The 21,733-nt window shown below is 36.3% G+C and overlaps 2 protein-coding genes and 1 long non-coding RNA gene across 3 annotated transcripts; 2 read left to right on the top strand and 1 right to left on the bottom strand.

Annotated features, from left to right (window-relative positions):
• On the bottom strand, positions 39–3,440 carry LOC109947664. Its single transcript, XR_002270449.1, has 3 exons — positions 2,898–3,440; positions 1,755–1,800; positions 39–386 (listed from the first exon to the last, which is right to left on the bottom strand). It is a non-coding gene; the product is annotated as an uncharacterized LOC109947664 (long non-coding RNA).
• LOC18791154 lies at positions 14,007–21,387 on the top strand. The gene is made up of 2 exons (XM_007226005.2): positions 14,007–14,404; positions 20,942–21,387. Exons 1-2 carry the CDS (start codon positions 14,020–14,022, stop codon positions 21,217–21,219), a joined length of 663 nt encoding a protein of 220 aa, XP_007226067.2. The 5' UTR covers positions 14,007–14,019; the 3' UTR covers positions 21,220–21,387.
• On the top strand, positions 16,894–17,986 carry LOC18792419. Its single transcript, XM_007224457.2, has 2 exons — positions 16,894–17,761; positions 17,902–17,986. Exon 1 carries the CDS (start codon positions 16,983–16,985, stop codon positions 17,712–17,714), a length of 732 nt encoding a protein of 243 aa, XP_007224519.1. The 5' UTR covers positions 16,894–16,982; the 3' UTR covers positions 17,715–17,761; positions 17,902–17,986.

Here is a 21,733-nt window from a genome sequence, read left to right as displayed (position 1 = left end):
CAATAAATAAACATATTGTAATTTCAGAAAACAACAAATTTAGGGAAGCAAAATCAATTGAAAATAATATAAATAAAGTTGTAAACATTCTGAGGCACACAAGCATACTAGTCATTTAAGTACACATAAATTTCGTACCCTATATCCAAAAACTAGAAGCATAAATGAATGAAGAACACTCAAAGACTAGAGTCCAGGTTCACCAAAAAATTAAAAAAAAACTAGAGACCAGGCTCCGAATTTTCTTTCCCTTTGTAACCCCAAGTCATGCATTCATTTTCTCCACATGAAGACTAGAGACCAAGCTTGTGGGATATGTACCGTGACATGAATTCATACTCTACCAATTGTTGCTTCAGCTTCTCAAACTCATTCGTCATCTGCCTCTACCAAAGAAACAAAATAAAGCAATGTCAAATATGTATATACAGAGTAACACAAAATACAAATTGGTATTAATGTGGTACATCTTTGATCTGCTCTATTGGAACCATCACTTTCCTTTTATTGCTATATATGCAGATGCACAAAAAGCACAAACAAGCCCAATTTAAAATCTCCTACTTACGTATCAAGAAAAAACAAACTTAAACTCAAAGCAGACTAATTTTCTTATAAAAATAGAGTTCATTGTTTTTCGTCTCAATTTCATTCGCAACTTATAACTCACATGGTATCCAAAATTTCAGGCAGTGCATGACAACTCAATCAAGTTAACTTCAGAAAAATGAGAGAACAATATATAATCAATGAAAGAATTATTGACACAGGCTGATCAAGGAGTTTCTTAGGAAAATTTCAAGTCTAATGCAAATAGCTGGAAGAAAAAAAAATCAGGCAATGAAATTGGAAAATTAATTCATGTCAGCTAATCTGAAGACTCTAGCATATGGAGAATATAAGATATCGTCATATATAGGAATATAATTCATCAAAAGCAAGCACTTGGTAAACTAGGATAAGTATCACAGAAGTAATGAATGTACCCTTGCTTTTCTTTTAGCCATTTGTCAATGCATTCCATATGAAATTCATCACAACACAGGAGAACTCTTATTTTATCTCCTCCATCATACTCAGCCAAGCAAATTAACACATGCTCATAGGATCAACATCAAAAAAACTCTCTTGAACAACAACAGACTTAATTAGAATTAAAACATTGCTACATAAAAAAATATTTTTATAATGGGGATACAATATGTATATATACTTTCAAGTTTGAACCAGTAAATCCTCAATCTATGTGTCAAAATAAATCATGTTGAATGAGGACTGAAGTTGTATAAAAAGGTAATTTGAGGTTGGAATGAACACTGAGAAATGATGTTGCTGAGCTACTCTACCTTTCAGTTGTTTTTCCATTTTATTTGAGTTAAACTAATTTGGTCCCTGAATTAGATATTTATTTGGACCACTGAATAAGTTCAAATTAAACTTTTAATAGATATGGCCCCAAATTAGGGCCCAATCCAGAACACAGTTTGTTCATGGAGCTGGCCTTAGTATAGATATGCAACACAGACTAGTCAACTATAGAGACACCACAGAGGTATGCAATACAATTTACTTGCATTCAATTTCTACACAAAACTAACCTTTTAGATTGATATAGCCATTCATTGCAAACTGAAATTTCATAGCCATGAGAATACAAATAGATAGTAGCAAACAGTTTCATGTGGATAATGATAACAATATTTTGAAGCAAATATACCTCTTAACCAAAAAGCAAGATTTTTAGCTATCCATACCTCTTGACAGAATATAGCCTCTTAAGCAAGTATTTCAAACTGAAACCTAAGGCAAAACATAAAACAAACTCTGTTAGACACCATAAAATTTAAAAAAACAGCAAAAATAGTACAAAACAGTTAATTTTCGTAATCTATGCCAATACCATGGCCTGCTGCTAACCAAATCCTTAAGAAGACCCATCAGTTTCTCATAATCCTGGAGACTCAAAATTAACCAAAAACTTCTCCAAGAATGTTACTTAACGAACATACTCTTCTAAAATTGCTGACTAGCAAAGAAATCCTCTCATTTAAGTTAATTGAAAAAACAAAAAGGATCCCACTAGAGAACAAGCAATGTACATATGATTTTCAAGTGTAGAACACTATAATCATTTAAAAAGTACAAAAAAAATTGAAGCAGCTAGATAATTGATTTTACAAAAGAAAAACATAGCAAAAGACTTAATTTTGGGAGAGGTTGAGACCAAATTAGTCTCCAGACTCAAAATAGTCTAAACCTCTGCCCTTAATTTCAATGAACATCACAATCGAAAACATAAAAACATAACAGTATAAAAACAAGATTATTTTTTTGCTTATTAATCCAAACCATCATAATGAAAGCAATCATAAAAGGGGCAAATATCCAAGGTAAAACCCCAACATAAAACCACATAGCCTTACATCTTCTGTCAAAATTAGTAGCATATATTCAGCTTTCAACATAATGCCAAGCAACAGACTCAAGGTTAGACATGAAGGAATAAGCACATATTACTTATCAACTTTCTATATAGAATCAACATGTGTGGTATCAAGAACAAAACTTTAAGAAGACAAGGAGTTTGCCTCTTTTCGGCAAGGCCAATTCCCGTATTTTATCATGCATTCACAGAAGTAGCATATTTTCCTGATTCTGGAACAGAAATCTCACCGTCATTTTTTAACAAACAATGAATTTCTCATGTGTGTGAGAGAGATAACAGAATCAGGGTTCATTTGTAAGTGCCAGATCAAAATATGGCAAACCCAAAACTCAAAACTAAAAAATTCAAAGAAACTGGCATTCATACATAAAGAGAGGCAATAGAAGAGGGAAATGGCTGAGGAGATTCTAGAGATTCTAGAAAATTAGTGTCAGAGAGATGGTGTCCATACCTGAAGAGAGGCAGCAGAAGAAGTAAGTGGCTGAGAAGATTCTAGAAAATTAGGGGCAGAGAGAGGGGGAAATAAGTAACTCATGCCAAGAGAAATCATAGGGGAAGAGAGTTTCTATATGACTAGTCGTCGTCGGTGGACAATTGTTCTGTCGACGCCGGAGTAACGATGGTGTGCGCGATGCAGAGAGGAGGTATAGAGAAGTGAATTGGGCAGAGAGAAGAGGGTTCTAAAATTTAAGTCTCAAGAATCAGCCACAAAAACGTTTGGTGGCCAAACAGCAAGGTCAGTAAAAACGACGTAGTTTTTAAAATTTCAATTCGTAAAACCTCTTATTGGCGACGAAAATATATTAGTCGCAAACCCCATGAAATATTTAGGCGCGAGTTTTCTTTTCGAGACCATTCTGGCAAATTTGGCGACCAAATATTTTCGTTGCCCCTAATTTTTCATTTTCCTGTGCGCACCATTTCAAAAAATGGCGACCAAACACATGTTTGGTCGCCAAATTGTCAGCTGGCCACAAAAAATTTCGGTTGCCTTTGAATAATAGTTGGTCGCCATTCCGTTCGCTGAAGTCTTATAGTTAACGAAACCTTTGGCGACCAAATTCCATAATTTTGTCGCCTATAAGCTTCTTTTGGCGACCAAAATTTGGTTGGTCGCAGGGAATTTGGTCGCGAAAAAGGTTTTTTCTTGTAGTGATCCTTTGTTTCTCCATTTTTTTATGGTTTGGATCTACTACGAATTGAGCTTTTTCCCACAGTTTCTTCTTCCTATATATATATTTTTTTTTGCTTTTCTCTTGTTTTTTTTTCCTTCATTTCTCCTTTTTGATTATGTGTATCTCTTTTTTCTCTCACACGTGTTGTAAAGTCCAACTCGGTGCGATATAGCCCTCACCGCTGAAATTTCCTGCGAACGTAAAGTAAATTTAGCCCACGGAGTTTTGAAATCCTGGATTCGTCCTGATTGATACGTCGTCGACAACATTATCAATAGAGAATCAGTCCTTTAACAAAGAACGGACGTCCTGCACTGAGAAGTCTTGCTTTACTTTAAGTCCTTTGTTTTAGAATGAGTGTGAGAGTGAGTTTGGATTATTCAAAAAGCCAACAGTATCTCTGTGTATTTATTGTATGGAGGAGGAGGTGAGTTTGGATTATTCAAAAAGCCAGCAGTATCTCTGTGTATATAAGTTGTATGGAGGAGGAGGGGACTTTACTCTAAGACTCTCTGCATTATTCTTATATCTTTAGCTCTCTTAGTTTAAGTATGGTTAACCATCCATGTCCACCCAATGGTGACAATGAAAAAAAAGAAATCATGGAGAAAAGAAAACAGCAGCTACAAACTACAGTTGACAAGCAGATCGATCGTGTAAATGAACTTCAAACGAGTGCCTTCAACCTTGCAAACTACTACTTCGTCTTTCAAGGAATTATTTTAGGGGTTATCGTCAGTGGTACCAGAGCGCTGCGATGCTCAGATCGCTGGTTCCTTTTCAGCCTCTCTCTAATAGCAGCCATACTCAACTTGGTTTCATTGCTTGTAATTGGAGGCAATTATAAAAGAAGCGTCATGCAGAGAAACCGAACCAAGAGTGAGCGCAATAAATTGGAAAGTGATCTGGAGAAGCTAGAAACTTCACATTCAGATCATGGGCTCAAAAATAACATATTATCGTACTGGAGTTCAATAAAAATAGAAGCTTCAGGGCAGGTTACTTGTCAAGATCCTACAAGTGTAGAAATTAAGGATGAACCGGAACAAAGGCAGGTTGTGCCTGTTGATAATTACCAAAAAAAGCTGCATGATTTCTACTTTCTACTTTGCATGGGTCTGTTTATATGCTTTTCCGTCGTCGTGATTGTGGGTTGCTGGACCATTCCTTGCAAGAAAGCTCTTAAATGCATACCTCCCGTATCCAACACTGAGAACTGCATCAGGGTATGTGAAGGTGGCAAGTGTATGAGCATGTGCACCGAATACTAGAGCCTTCACCAGTTCTAGCTTTGAGCTAGCGTTATCCAAGTAGATTGGTACAACGTTGAATTTGGTGTTTTCTTCTCATATATATTGGTAACATGTATAATATAAAGCTTACCATATTTTCATGTACTAAATAAAGTGTCACAAATAGTCCCGTGTCTCCATGTTTGTAAATGTTCCTTCTACTCTGATCTATTGCTTTCTTATCCTTGTTTTTCGGTTCGTTCTATGTAAAATCAATGGTTGTTTGTATGAGATTGCTCAGTAACTAGATGGTGTGATAGGCCACAGCGATTCAGTAGCTACTATCTAAGCACCATAAAAATTTACTTACAGCCTGCTCTCTCAGCCACCAAAAGGTTCAATATCCATCAAGGAATAATAAGTACAATATTATTTACGCTAACATTTAACAAAAAGATGAAATAGGCACTAGTATACCGATGATTAGATAAACAATTTACATACGTTTGGCGCATGCCTGTGCTGCCAAATTTAATTTAGTCAACTTGGTCGACCAAAGAAAATACAATCTCCATGTGCTGGCACCTGGGAGCTTCCGTCGTCTAATTTGTCCCAACTGTATAATGGTGTGGAACTGGCTTCAGACCCCACTGTATTACGAGAGAGGACAGGTTCCGAAAACTTTCTTCCTTAATGGACCTGTATCCTCTGCCGACTGAACTTTTACCTAGGATCAAACAAATTGAAATACACAACCTTTCTTATAAACAGTAAAATTATTCACAAGAGCAATCAATATATATATATATACAGTCCCCTTCTATTGAGAGATTTCTCAAATAATTTTATTTGAGGGACGCCCTTTAGGGTACCCTACAATTCTTTTCCCAATAATCCAAACCATCTATTTTTAGGTATTTATTCATAGATCATCCTTACAAAAAATTAGACAAATCGGAAACCGTTTAGACATCCAATTGTGTCTTACAAAATCAATGAACACGGTGCTTTAAGAAAGTACTAAAATTTCAATAACTCAATTGAGTGGTCACATGATATCGGATTCAAGTGATTTTTTGTATAGATGATCTTTGAATGAGTATCTACAAAATAGACGGTTTGGATTAGTGAAATACAATCCGGATTGGGGCCTACAAGGAGTGTCCCTCAAATAAGCTTATTTGAAGGATCCCTCAATGGAAGCTCTTTGTATATATATATACATATATTTCCCCAAAATAAATAGAGAGATTCATTATTACACCCAATATGGGAGCCCAAATTATATAAAAAAAAACCATATATGAAATGGACTTTAGAAACACACCCAAAGTCCATTTACAACATAATTGTTAATGTATGCATTTTGGTTTTTTCTTTTGGCTTCCCTTGACAACTTTGTAATAGGATTTCTATTGTTATTTATCAAGCTCAAGTTTAGATTGAGAATAGCTTTTCTAGGTGTTCTAAACTAACAACTATCATATGGAGGTTCATGCAAATTAGCAAAGGTAAATTGTGTATTGCATAACATTGCATCATACTGTTTTCATAAAATGATGACTAGTCATCTGTTTCTTGGATGACTAGTCATCCTTGCTCTCCAGCTTGATAACCAACTTTTTTGTCCTATTCTTTTTTCTCTCTTGGCTGCCACATGGGATTCTGACCTACGGGAATTTTTGGTCTGTAAAGGCCTTGCGATTCTTCTTTGGGAAGCCGTCACTTTTGGGGATAGGTTTTGGAAAGTTTCATAGCAAACTTTCGCTTCTTCTTCTTCATGAGTAACCTTCATATTTTTCATCTTTGAGTTTCAAATTGTTTCTTTTTGAAAACTGCATTTGAAATATGAAAACTTTATCTTGCTAGATCAAACGCTCTATCATATACATCTAGGTCAGATTCAAGATTGATTTCTTCAAGAATATGGTTTCTTGAAGAAATTGGTCATTTTCTCCATGAATCCAAATTTCATTTCTGTCTGAGTTAGAGCTTGCAAGCTAGTGTCATGGGATGAAAGAGCTGGAGAAGGAGCTGCCATTGCCATGAAGAACTGAGCTTCAAGCTTTGCTAAGTTTGAGAAGAAGATTGCACAAAGGAGGTATAGCTCATCTTCCTAAATAGACCTAGGAATTTCTTGAGCTTGCTAGTGTTCTTTGTAAGAATCTTTTTTGCTTAGTGGATTGCCTGGTCGGTTAATGACCCCCAGTTTTTCCCAATGGTGGATTTCTGGGTGAACAATTTCTAGTTTCCATCTCTGTAAATTTTCTGAGTTTGTGTTCTTGATAGTTCACTAGTCATCTGAATTTGTGCGGTTGACTAGTCATCTTTTTCTGCTATTTGGTGTTTACTTGATTATGTTGTCTTCACACACTTTCACCATAGTTGTTGCTAGCACAAGGGATGCCTAGATTGATGGGTCCTTCTGAGTGCCTAGGTTGCCACTAGTAATTCTCTAGGCCTGCAGGTACATCTTGGTATGCTCTGTGTATGTTATTGTTTGGTATAATTCATATCTAATAGTTGACTAGTCATAAGAGTATTTGGTCAAGGTCTAGAGTGTGTGAAGGTTGTTGTGTTCTTGATTGAATATCTTTTAAATTTACCCCTCGTCACCTCAGTACCAATTTCAATAATAAAAAGGCTTTTAACTTCTTTTAAATTACAAAATTGCCATTGATTTCTTAAAACAAACCCAACCCAAAAACCTCATAAAAAAGCCTAAAACACTCAATAGGACATCAAAGTAATTTAATAATCAAAATTAAATTCAATAGGGCTAACTGTCATTTTTTAAGTTTTTTTTTTAGGTTTGTTTATAGAAATTAAATAGTGTAAAATTTATTTATAGTTTTAATGTTAAGAATGAATATATTACTAAATATCTCAAATGGATGTAGCCAACAGATGCAACAGCTGAAAATGGAAGAAGGAGGAGATGAATGTTGAGCTTTTAAAGATGCTAAAATAGTGGAGAAAAAAATGAAACATTGTCAAAATTATGAAAAATATTCTATTTTTTTGGTAAATCCAAGAAAATGAAAGACAGATAATGTCCAATTCCAAATATCCAATTATTTGGTATTGGTGTTTATTAAAAACGACCCCTACCTTTTATTTGCCAAAAAGAAAACGAGAGTCCAACAAGATTTCTTTTTTTTCTTTTTTATTTTTAAAAAAGCATAATTAAATAGAGCTCTTACTATTCATGGTTGCGACTGTAGTTTCTGTCGTCTCGGTTGATTTTACAATTTTTTTTATTTGTAATAATTACATTAACTTTTTTTGAGTTTGATATTTTTTTTGGTCTGAGTATCTACTTATTTTTACTTATGAGAATTTAAAAATTGTATTGGTAATTTTGGGTGTTGTAGTTCATGTACATGGACGGCAGACTGAGCTGCTACGGGCCCAGAGTTTTCCCCAAAAAAATTAGCCTAGTACAGGAGAGATTATAGAATAGTAAAGATAGTAAAAAAGGCGTATCTAATCTGCCCAACCGAATCCAAACGCCGTCTCCTCTGTTTTCTTTACGCATTGTGACTTTGTGGGCAGAGTTTTGTTGTCGCCATCAATTTTTGGCTGCGCGGAGGTTTTGTTCTCCATACAAGCGTCTTTCCACAAATTTTTGCGTTTGTCTCTATCAACAAGCATATGTGGTATTTTTGAGAAGCATATAAAATTTTTGCACTTAATTTTTCTTTTTACTCTCTTGCTATTACTTATGATTAATGTTCAGATGTTTGATGTTGTTGTTGGTATATTTAATTAAAAGTCCTATATTTTATTTATAAAAAAGGGTCATTCTACATTTTCTTTTTCTTTTTTTTTTTTAAAAAAAAAGCCCTTAACACATTATTTATAGGTATTCTTTTATTATGTTGGATTACAATTGGAATCCCAAGAGACCATACTATTCATAGGGTAACCTTTTGTTGTTGGTATATTATCTTCTAAGTCTCGCAAGGTAAACTTTTTAGATTTAAATAGTATTGTTTTGTGTTGAATTCTATTTATGTGGTGATTTTCATTTTTTTTAAAAGGCTTTTTGACAGGACCTGATCCAAATTCCGCTTTGGAATCCGAGTCAGACCCTGTGCGTGTCCGACATCTGGCAAATGTCGGGCATAAATGACCTATTTGCCCTTCTATACAAAACATGAGAAAATAACAAGGTTGACTTCTACCGAAAAACCGGCAGAGTTTCCCTTGTAACTGGCTCAATACCAAAACATTTTCACTTGCCAAACAAGTATACATATATACAACCAACTGCCATCATATGTATATATACATTCCAACAGTTCAAATCTCAGTCTAGGGCAAAAATCAGAGCGACTACTAAATGTACAAAAGAGTGAATCTGTTTACAAAACAAAATCCTACATCAGAAGAAAGGCGCGGAAGATGGAAAGTGGCCCGGTGGTGGATTCCTGTGCACGTCTACTGCCTGGGGGCGCAAAACAACAAAAAGGGTGAGTGGACCCAAAAACAAAGTTTAGAAAATACCATATGAACATACTAACCCCACTGTAAAAACAGTTATACAAACTAGCTTTTTTGCTTCATTTCTGAAATCAATGCCTGTATATAATTATATACACCTGAAAACAATTTAAACTATCACCTAGGTGTACCCTCTTTCCGTTAATTCCTTGTATCCGTCAATTCCTTGCATCACCATGGGTGACACATACTCGCAGGTCTCAGTGACATGAGGTCAGTCTGAGCTGCAACTGGCAGGATTCAGGGAACCGTAGTCCACCTTTATCCGCATTACTCGCTCCACACGAGTTCGAGTACCAAGGAATTCGTGGGGCAACTGTCAAGCATGCTGACTAAACCGAAGGCAACAAATATAATCCGAAGACAACATTTAATAACTGGGTACAAGGTGATTTAAGAAAATATAAAGTTTCTGAAGCAAAACTATTAAATAATTAACTTTCTGTAACCTTTTAAATTCTGCTGCCATTTATCTGACAATTAACGAGAATATCTGTTCCTATAAGCTTTAAAGGAAATTTCACTCGGCAGCATGCAACATAAAATATTTTACAGAATAAAACAGCTGATAACTGAAACTGAACTGCTTAAATTCATTTATTAAAACAAAGAGTCCACTCACTGATAGTCTGAGCTCGTTGGACCTCTTGAAGGTCCCTCCTGCGGGTCAACGGGTGCCCGGGTGCCTGATTCAATGACCATAATATTTTATTAATACAATATAGTATTAAATTAAAAATCCTACCCCCGGCTCCTAAAAGTACGTGCAGCAATTTAAAGTGATCCCTATGCCCATAAAAGCTTTCCTTCCACGTGGGGTAGTTTAGCGGTATCTTGGGACTCAAATAGCGCTAAGGTCCAAAAAGTCAATCCAAAACCCCACGGGTCCATGACCTCACAATATGATCCGGATGCCGCTAGAAGGTCCAATATATTTAGGACACATGTCCCGAGGGTATTGGTGTTGATCGGACAGTCGGATTGATCACAATCCTATAATCGCATAATTTCTAAACCCTCGCCCTAGGGTTCGCGTTTTCGGAGTATCCGGGACTCCGAGGGTATGTCCCGAGGGTACTGGTGTTGATCGGACGGTCGGATTGATCACAATCCTGTAATCGCATAATTTCTAAACCCTCGCCCTAGGGTCGCGTTTTCGGAGTATCCGGGACTCCGATTCACAATCCGTCGAATCCTACACGTTTCTAAAATTATCTCGAATAACATATCTAAAATTTATTACTATCCAACGGCTCGACAGTATTGAACCCGATAATCGCACAATATGGAAAATCCGTTCGAGGCTCAAACGGTATCCAAATTGAGATCCGCGAATTTCTACGCGCTCGTGACGACCTAAGGATTGCATCAGAACACAGTGTCACTGCACCACACTTGCCCACGCGCCGTCGCACGCGCCGGCAGCAATGGGTGTCCAAAGCGATAACGCATCACCAGAAAATCTCAAAACCAAGGCTCCAAACTCCTATTCTAGGTATAACACCATATTTGGAACCACTTTTGTTCTTGGACCAACCCCAAAAACTGACCGGAAGTCGGCCGATAGAAGTGGCCGAACACGGAGGCCGAAAGTCGGCCGACTTCCAATTTGATAACTGAACTAGCTACGGTAAAAATCAATGCAAACCTACCCAACCATCAGCTAGAGCACAGAAAATAGATAGAAATCCATACCTTGACAAATTCGGAGGATAATTGAAGGAGAACGAACAGTTTGAAGTTTTGACAAAACTGACTCGTTTTTGGACGGATTCCGGCGACTACAGTGACGGCTGGCAGCGGAGAGTGGTCGGGGCTTGAAGACGGAACCGAGCTGGTTCTGTTGGCGCCGACGGCAGGTGCAGAGGTGGTCGGTGGAGGGAGTTATGGACGTTTGAAGTGCGACGGCTGGAGGAAAAAAAACAGAGAGGGGGAGAGCTCGCGGGGAGAGAGAAGGAGAGAGAGAGAGAGAGAGAGAGAGAGAGAGAAAGCTGAGGTTTTTTATAAAATCTAATTTTTCAAATTACCATTTTGCCCCTCGTGATATTTTACTCGTATTTTCTTCGTTAAAACTCCGATTCGAGCTCACTTCGTGTTTACGAACTCGTGTCGTCGTGCTCTACGCAACGGTGTATGTGGAATTATCAAATTTCTTTTCGGTCAAAAAGTCAACTTTGAGTTCATAATTTATTCCAAGGGCAAAATTGTCTTTCCGCATAATAAATTACTAATTAAATATGAATTTTAGGTTTGGGTCATTACACTTTTATTTATGTTTAGAGATGCATTTGAGGATAAGGCTCATTACATTCCCCGACTAGGTGTATCTTTCTAGTGTAAGTTCTGCCCAACTAGCTTGCAAGGTTTATGCATAGTTACCGTTGATACATCCTCTTGCATGATTGGCGTGCGACAGCTGTTGACATGAGCTATCCTAATTAGTCAAGGAGATTTATTTCCTTGATTAATTAGGGGATTTACTTTCTTATTTTATATAGTTGGCATGTCCTTGTATAATGAAGAGATATTCTCCTAATTATTTACTGTATCTATTTCTTTGTAAAGCACTCATGTAAACTCCTATATATCCCTAATTATGGAGAAGAATATAATCAACCTAAAGTATTCAAACAATATTCATATTTTTATAACAACAACATTTTGTAGACTTTACTCACACGATATTGTGTAGTTGAATTTTTTTGTTTTTTTGTTTTGTTTTGTTTTTTGGTTGAACAAGCAAAACTTCATTGAGATGAAAGAATGCCCAAAGAAGAGGAAAAGGCAAGCAGAGGATCTAAAAGCTACTGGTATTTGTCTCAGCTACACGGTCAAAGAAGAGATACTTAGGCCATCTCCAGTCATGGGCAAAATAAAATTTTGGCCAAATTTGGAGGGGTACATTTGGCCCTTTAACCCTCCAACCGGGCCACATTTAGCCCAACTTTGGCCTATGCCAAATTTTTTGTGGGTCCCGTACGTGTGCTTTTGAAGAAGATAAATTATCAAGTGTGGGCAACAGCACGAATCATCTCGTGTAAATGCATATCCAACAGCCAACAATAAAAGCGCTGATGTCATCGATATATTTTTAAAAGCCTTTTTAAATGTTTTTAACAGTCCTGATCTCTTGGACTACAGGGGTCCAAGAGATTTGTGGTCACTCACAGTTGGATGTAAATTCAACGGTTCACTCACTCTTGCACTCCTTTTAAAAAACTTTTTTGAACCATTGGATTAATATCCAACGGTGGGTGACCACAATCTCTTGGACTCCTGTGGTCCAAGAGATCGGGACTGATGTTTTTAATTCGTGTTGTTTAAGAAAAATTTTATAAAAAATTATTGGTCATGACCATTGGGGTCAGATCATTTAAACCCAACTATTTTCTTTTTTTAATGTGGTCACCTTTTTAAATGTTTTCAATTCGTAAAAAATTACTGGTCATGACCATTGGAGGTCAGACCATTGAAACCCATCCTTTTATATGTATATATATATAATAAATGCGGTCACCTTTTTAAATGTTTTCAAGTGTTATTTAAAAAAAATTATAAAAAATTATTGGTCATGGAATGTTGTCTCTAAATAGTAGTTTAATTACATTAAACAATATATAGTTGTGGAATGTATGAGTATTGTACTATAGTTTTTTTTAAATAATAAAATATGAAGGGGGCTGGAGATGAAAAAATTTAACCATACACTATTCTTTAAAAAATTAATATTTTAAAGGACTAAATATTTAGTCATGGACTACATTTAGTCCTATAACTAGAGATGGCCTTAAAGCTTATACCTTAAACAAATTTCCGTTATAATAAAAAGTATTTTTCCTCCAACGTTAGGCTTTGGGCTTTTAGAAATGCACAAATTTAACTTTTACTTTGGGTCCTCGCTTATGCATTAACTATATATATGATCCAAAAGCCCAATGTGACACAGCTCTTTTCTCTACTCTCTAGGCGAAAAGAAGAAGCATCTCAAAATTTTCAGACCCATAAAGAAAACTTGAGAACCAGCCAGCCGCGTTAATCTTTTGGCAGGCAGCCAACATCACATTATCAGTAGCTAATTATCATTAAACACAAATTAGGGGTCCCTCCACTAGACACCCATGATCTTGAAATGACTGAATTAGACTAGAGATCTTGAATTATTTCAATTGTTTCCTCCGTGAATTGTTTTAAGCCACATATGCTCAAAGCTTTTGTGTGCGGGTGATCTGTAAAGCAAAAGGAGGTTGAAGCGTAATCCTTTTCAACAGTGTAAACTTTGCCAAGAAGATGTTCTCACGTTTCAATGGTTTCGTTGTGTTGATTCGTCCTTTAACAATGAATAGAAATCGTGCCTTTTTTTGTTTTGTCCAAGGTAGAATGGGGAAGGGGGTTACCTTACCTCATACGTTTCCACTACGGTACTACAAAACATAGACAGCAACATACACAATATTGACTTTTGAGTGTGAGAGTCAGTGAGTGTTTTGGCATATTCAAAAAGCCAACAGAAGTATCTCTGTATATATAAGTTGTATGGAGGAGGAGGAGACTTGAATTACTCTAAGACTCCTTGCATTGCATTCTTATCTTTAGCTCTCTTAGTATGAATATGGTTAACCATCCATGTCCACCAAATGGTGACAAAGAAAAGAGAGAAAACATGGAGAAAAGAAAACGGGAGTTGCAAACTACCATTGAGAAGCAGGATGATAAAGTACGTCAACTTCAAACGAGCGCCTTTATCCTTGCAAACTACTACTTCGTCTTTCAAGGAATTATTTTGGGGGCTATCGTCACTGCCACCACAGCGCTCAGATGCTCAGATCGCTGGTTCCTTTTCAGCCTCTCTCTGATAGCAGCCATACTCAACTTGGTTTCATTGCTTGTAATTGGAAGCAATTATAAAAGAAGCGTCATGCAGAGACACCAAACCAAGAGTGAGCTCATTGAATTGGAAAGTGATCTGAGCAAGCTAGAGACTTCACCTTCAGATCAAAGGCTCAAAACTAAAATATTAACCTACTGGGATACGACAAAGATTCAACATCCAGAGGTCGCTTTTCAACATCCTACGACCTCTCAACATCCTACGACCGTAGAAATTAAGGATGAACCGGAACTAAGGCATAGAAGGAGGGTCATTCCTGTTGTAACAAATCATCTACGTGAGTTCTACTTTGTACTTTGCATGGGTCTATTTATAATCTTTGCCGTCATTGTGATTATGGGTTGCTGGACCATTCCTTGCAAGAAAACTCTTCAATGCACACCCCCGATATCAAACGCCAAAGGTGATAAATGCATTAGGGTTTGTGAAGGTGCCAAGTGTATGAGCATTTGCACCCAATTCTAGGGCTTCAAGTTCAACAGTTCTATATAGCTTTGAGCTAGGGTTATCCAAGTAGATTGGAACCACAATAAAGTTTACCGTATTTTGATGCTCGTCATTATCTGTAATGGTTTATATGATTTTGTGCTTGTATACATATTTTACAAATAAGACTTTCTGGGTGTTATTAAAGAATCAGGCCTCATATAAAAGATAAGATTCTAATGAATTTAGGCCTTTAGCACAGAAAATAAAAAAAAGTTGGCTTTTCTGCTTGTAACTCATATTTTCTTACTTCCATATGATCATATTTATTTTTCGTGGCAAGCTTCCAAATCAAAACACTTTGCTTACTAACTATACATGAAAGCAAATTACCTAGTACCAAAACAATTTACCTATATGTGATAAGCTATAAACCACCAACTAGTACAAGGGATAGGGTAGAATATTATTATAATATTTAAGAAAAAGATGAAATATAGGTACATAATCTATGCTAACAAGAAAAGCCACCCCAGCCCAGCCAATAAATATTTATTATTTATTTATTATTCTTTTCGATTTTAGTCTTTTCTTAAGGAAAAAAATAAAAAGATTTAATAACCCTATACGTATCTCCTCTTCCCTCATCTCCCAACTCAATCGTGAAATCACTAGCAACACCAGTGCACTGCCTACCACACCTTTGAGCACCGCCAAGCTGTGCTATACCAGCAGGGCCGGAGCCACACTACTAGAAAACTATGGTATAAGCCACAGTTCTCCTAGCCACGGTAGTTTAAGACATTTGCACTAAAAACTCTTAAAGTTCTCTTCCTCTTTTGTTTAAAGCTTTGTGAATTTTTTTATTTTGTATGAGTTGGGTACCTTAATATTGAGTTTCATGAACTTTTTTTTTTTTCTCTATTGGAAAAAAAATTATTAATTTTTAAATCTTTAATAGTGTGGATGACGAAATAAGTATTTAACAAATTTAAAAAATGAAATTCATGATAATTATGAAGAGAATACAAGGAAAGTTATAAAACCTTGCAAGGGCTTATAAGGAGTTGGACTACTCCCCCTAACTATACATTGGTTTTGGAATGGAACCTCAATTCCTTTCATTCCCTTCTAATGTGAGCAACCCGCGCATGACAATCAATTTGGCAACAACTAAATATTTTTAAAACACATGAAAGACATTAAGCTTTTTTTTTTTTTTTTTCTTCAAGATTTAGAAATATAGCCACTTGAGGTTTCCTTGATCACTTCACAAGCCCTATTTGAGATTCCTCTTGCAGTACTCAAATCCCCTTCTAGATTCCTCAAGCAGTGCTCAAATCCCCCTCGAGTGGTTAAAATTCTAAAAGTCCTAAAAGGTGGACATAGATTAGGTTTAACACTCTTTTTTAGCCTCTACACTAGTTATATATGTTGAGTACAGAGAAAATTGTAAAACAATCAATTTGGTGAATTCAAGCATATATATGTTGATCTGAGTTCATCAATTCAAGATAATATATAAAAGGGTACTTTGATTTGTTTAAGCAATCTAAACACGTATATCGATCCATTGACTTGATACTTTTAATTTCAGATGCAATAAATCATATACATAAGATCAATTGCATGTTCAAGTACTTTAAAAAGATGACCAAAAGCCCAATGACCCCAAATGAAGAGCATCTCCAATTTTTCAAACCCATAAAGAAAACCTCAGCCCCACGTATCTTATTCGGCCGGAAAAATCACAAAATCAATTGCTAATAATTGTCATCGAAGACAAATTAGTGGTCCCTCCACTAGTCACCCTTGAGAAGATGCAAAGGTTTTCCTCAGGATGTTGATTGTTTTAAGCTTTTGTGTGTGGATAATATGCGTTAACAGGGAAGTTTTCCCTTTCAACGGTCTACACTTTGCCAAAGAGATGTTCTCACTTTCCAATAGACAAGCAGAAGTTTGTACCGAGAGCAACTTTCCTCCGCTCTGTTTTTTTTTTCGGTTCATACAGCGGTCGACAGCATTATTAATACAAAATCCGTCCTCGATTATATGTGTTGATACGGTGTTGACAACATTATCAGTACAAAATCTGTTCTTTAGCAAAGAACGGACGTCCTGCACTGAAAAGACTTGCTTTACTTTGAGTCTTTTGTTGTGTATAGAATCAGGTGCAGCTGAGTGTGAGAGTGAGTGTATTTGGATTATTCAAAAAGCCAACAGTATATTTGTATATATAAGTTGTATGGAGGAGGGGACTTTACTCTAAGACTCTCTGCATTCTTATCTTTAGCTCTCTTAGTTTAAGTATGGTTAACCAGACATGTCCACCAAATGGTGACAATGAAAAAAAAGAAAACATGGACAAAAGAAAAGAGGAGCTACAAGCTGTAATTGAGAAGCAGGACGATCGTGTAAACCATCTTCAAACGGGTGCCTTCAACCTTGCAAACTACTACTTCGTCTTCCAAGGAATTCTTTTGGGGGCTATCATCACTGCCACCACAGCGCTCCGATGCTCAGATCATTGGTTCCTTTTCAGCCTCTCTCTAATTGCAACCGTTTTCAATTTGGTTTCATTTCTTGTAATTGGAAGCAATTATAAAAGAAGTGTCCTGCAGAGACACCAAACCAAGATTGAGCGAAATAAATTGGAAAGTGATCTGGTGAAGCTAGAAACTTCACCTTCAGATCATGGGCTCAAAGCCAACATATTATCGTACTGGACTTCAACGATAATAGAAGCTTCAGGGCAGGTTGCTTCTGAAGATCCTACAACCGTAGAAATTAAGGATGAAAGGGAACAAAGGCAGATCCGCAAGGGGGTTGTGCCGGTTGATAATCATCATAAACAGATGCGTGATTTCTACTTTCTACTTTGCATGGGTCTCTTTATATGCTTTTCCGTCATCGTGACTGTGGGTTGCTGGACCATTCCTTGCAAGAAAGCTCTTCAATGCATACCCCCCATATCCAACACTGAGAACTGCATCACGGTATGTGAAGGTGGCAAGTGTATGAGCATGTGCACCGAATACTAGAGCCTTCAACAGTTCTAGCTTTGAGCTAGCGTTCTCCAAGTAGATTGGTACAATAAAGTTTATGTTGAATTTGGTGTTTTCTTCTCATAGATATTGGTACCATATATAATATAAAGCTTACCATATTTTCATGTAATAAATAAAGTGTTAACGCTGATAAATAATTTTATTTAATGCTGACAAATAGCAGGACCGACGTTGAGATATTCAAGACCTGGGGCGACGCCAAAAATATACCACACAAGAAAAATCTATGAGGATGTAGAATATTATAAAATGAGACCTACAGAATATCATTTATTTTATATATATCTCTATATAAGAAAGGATCGAAGACAAAAAAGAAAATGAGAGATGTATCTCTACGTAATATTATAAAATGAGAGATGTATATAAAAGCATTGGAGTACTCAAAAGAACCTGCTTATTTTTATACATCTCTCTATTACTTGAAGACAAAGAAAAAAGGCAAAAGGAATGAAACACAATGCTGGGATTCGAACTTGGGATGGACTTGAATTAAAAACCAGGCCTAACAAACACCGCTGGCGTTACTTTACGTCAATGTGTCTTTTATTTTGTTTATATAACCGTTGAATATGACCTGACAATGACCAAAAAAAAATACCTCCCTTTGAACCAGGGTCTAGGTCTGTCGCACTTCCTGCCCTGGCTCAGGGAGGGCCTAATAAATAGTCCCGGGTCTTTATTGCTTTCTTATCCTTGTTTTCCGGTTCATTCTATGTAAAATCGATGGTTGTTTGTATGAAATTGCTCAGTATGACAGTAACTAGATGGTGTGATAGGCCACAGCGATTCAGTAGCTACTATCTAAGCACAATTCATAACAATTTACTTACAGCCTGTTCTCAGCCACCAAAAAGTTCAATATCCATCAAGGAATAGGTAGTAGGTACAATACTATTTACGCTAATATTTAACAGAAAGATCAACTGGGACATCCTCTTATAGACAATCATGACTCATATGCAACAGCAGCTATGTTGTGGTGTGTTTCCGGTGAGGTCGAACATGCCGTCTTCAAATTCCCTGTGTGAATATGCATCTTTTCTTATCTAAAATTCTATATATATTTCACGAATGTTTTTACAGTTAACGTAATTCAAACGCTGTTCATTGTATTCACATGAAATGCTTAGACTGTGAATCTCATCATAACATAAGTGAAGCACACATCCTAGTGTTTATTTTTCAACTATTACCAGAACAACTGTGTTAAGATATTTTTCAATCGCTCACACGTAAGTAATTTTTGACCGTTAATATATGTAAGACCCAATAACAATCAGAAAGTAGGATGTGGTACTTTTATGGGCTGAAACTAATTGAAGCATTTGAAGAATATTTTGTGGTAAATAGGAACTTGTATTGAAGATTGGAATTCATATTTTCTGTTGTACAAGACAAAAAATGACATGCAGGGTTCAGTGAAAAAGGAGGGTAGCTGGGGATCTAAAAGGATTCTTCCTCGGACGTTGGTGTGGGCTTATGCATTAGTTTAGTGGGCTCAACCATATGTTCCAAAAGCCCAATATGACACACATTCTCTAGTGAAGAGATGATCGCGAAAAGAAGAGCATCCCATAAAGAAAACTTGAGCACCAGCCAGCCGCGTTAATCTTTTGGCCGGCACGCAACATCACATTATCAATTACTAATTATCATTAGAGACAAATTAGGGGTTCCACCACTACGACACCCTTGATCTTGAAATGACTGAATTAGATCAGAGATCTTGAATTCCCTTATTTTAATGCTCAAGCTTTTGTGTGCGGGTGATCCGTAAAGCAAAAACAGGTTAAAGCGTAATCCTTTTCTACAATGTGAACTTTGCCAAAGAGATCTTCTCACGCTTCAATGGAGCAACTTTCCTCTCTTATTCTTCCTCTGTTTTTTGGGTTGATTCGGTCCACAACACTATGAATGGAAATCTTGCCCTTTTTTTTTTCTTTTTCTTTTTTTTTCTCTCTTTCTGTCAAAGGTAGGACGGGGGAGGAGTTACTCACACGCACTCGTGCTTAGGGGTTACCTAGACGTTTCCACTATGTACTACCCTCATTGACTTCTGCTGTGTATCTTGTTGCGGCTCTAGATTTTGGAAGTCCTAAGCGAACATCCTAAATGGGACCTTATACTCTATATGTATAATTATGTGAATTTTTTTTGGTAAGTTAAGAAAATATTATAAGAACTGAAATTCACAATTGTAATAGAAAAGAAACAATCATATGTAATTTACACAACAACTTTATAAAATGCATCAAAACATCACTTAAATATTACCCATCTTGCATTTTCAATTTAAAAGTATCAATTAACTTTACATAATCAAGTTTTCTGTCATGTCTTTTTCAATTTCCTAATTGATATATACTAGGTTAATTGATTTAAGCTATAAATTTAAAAAATAATTAAGTTTTTATCGAGTTTCCTCTTTTTAATTTTGAATTGAGCAATTGGGTAAGTTTTTCTTCTTCTTTTTTTAAAAAAAAAAAAATATTTTTGAACTATGAGTGGGTGTTTATTGAGTTTCCTCTTTTTAATTTTGAATTGAATGATTAGGTTATTTTTTATTTTTTTACAATAATTGGTTTGGTTGTGCCCATGTATAATAATGTTGATATGAGTGTGAGAGACAGTGAGTGTTTTGGCATATTCAAAAAGCCAACAGAAGTATCTCTGTATATAAGTTGTATGGAGGAGGAGGGGACTTGAATTACTCTAAGACTCCTTCCATTGCATTCTTATCCTTAGCTCTCTTAGAATGAGTATGGTTATCCATCCATGTCCACCAAATGGTGACAAAGAAAAGAGAGATAACATGGAGAAAAGAAAACAGGAGTTGCAAACTATCATTGAGAAGGAGGATGATCGAGTAAATCAACTTCAAACAAGCGCCTTCAGCCTTGCAAACTACTACTTCGTCTTTCAAGGAATTATTTTGGGGGCTATCCTCACTGCCACCACAGCGCTCAGATGCTCAGATCGCTGGTTCCTTTTCAGCCTCTCTCTGATAGCAGCCATACTCAACTTGGTTTCCTTGCTTGTAATTGGAAGCAATTATAAAAGAAGCGTCATGCAGAGACACCAAACCAAGAGTGAGCTCATTGAATTGGAAAGTGATCTGAGAAAGCTAGAAACTTCACCTTCAGATCAAAGGCTCAAAACTAAAATATTAACCTACTGGGATACGACAAAGATTCAACATCCTCAACATCCTACGGCCGTAGAAATTAAGGATGAACTGGAAGTAAGGCATAGAAGGAGGGTCATTCCTGTTGTTACAAATTATCTACGTGAGTTCTACTTTGTACTTTGCATGGGTCTATTTATAATCTTTGCCGTGATCGTGATTGTGGGTTGCTGGACCATTCCTTGCAAGGAAACTCTTCAATGCACGCCCCCGATATCGAACGCCAGCGGTGATAAATGTATTAGGGTTTGTGAAGGTGCCAAGTGTATGAGCATCTGCGCCCAATTCTAGGGCTTCAAGTTCAACAGTTATAGCTTTGAGCTAGGGATATCCAATCCAAGTAGATTGGAACCACAATAAAGTTTACCATATTTTGATGCTCGTTATTTAATCTATAATGGTTTATATGATTTTGTGTTTGCATACATTATTTCAAAAATAAGACTTTCTGGATGTTATTAAAGAATCAGGCCTCATATAAAAGATAAGATTCTAATAAATTTAGGCCTTCAGCATAGAAAATAAAAAAAAGTTGGCTTTTCTGCTTGTGACTCATATTTGCTTACTTCCATATGATCATATGTAATTTTCGTGGCAAGCTTTCAAATCGAAACACTTTACTTACAATTTACCTATATGTGTAAGCAAATTATCTAGGACCAAAACAATTTACCTATATGTGATAAGCTATAAGCCACCAACTAGTACAAGGGATAGGGTAGAATATTATAATATTTATAAAAAAGATGAAATATAGGTTCATGTGAAGGAAGTTGAGGTTCCACTCCAAAATCAATTGGCAATG

This window comes from Prunus persica, chromosome G1 (assembly GCF_000346465.2).
Source record: "Prunus persica cultivar Lovell chromosome G1, Prunus_persica_NCBIv2, whole genome shotgun sequence".
Lineage (NCBI taxonomy): Eukaryota > Viridiplantae > Streptophyta > Magnoliopsida > Rosales > Rosaceae > Prunus > Prunus persica.
Note: the sequence above shows the minus strand (reverse complement) of the source record. Positions and strands in the feature narration are given on the sequence as shown.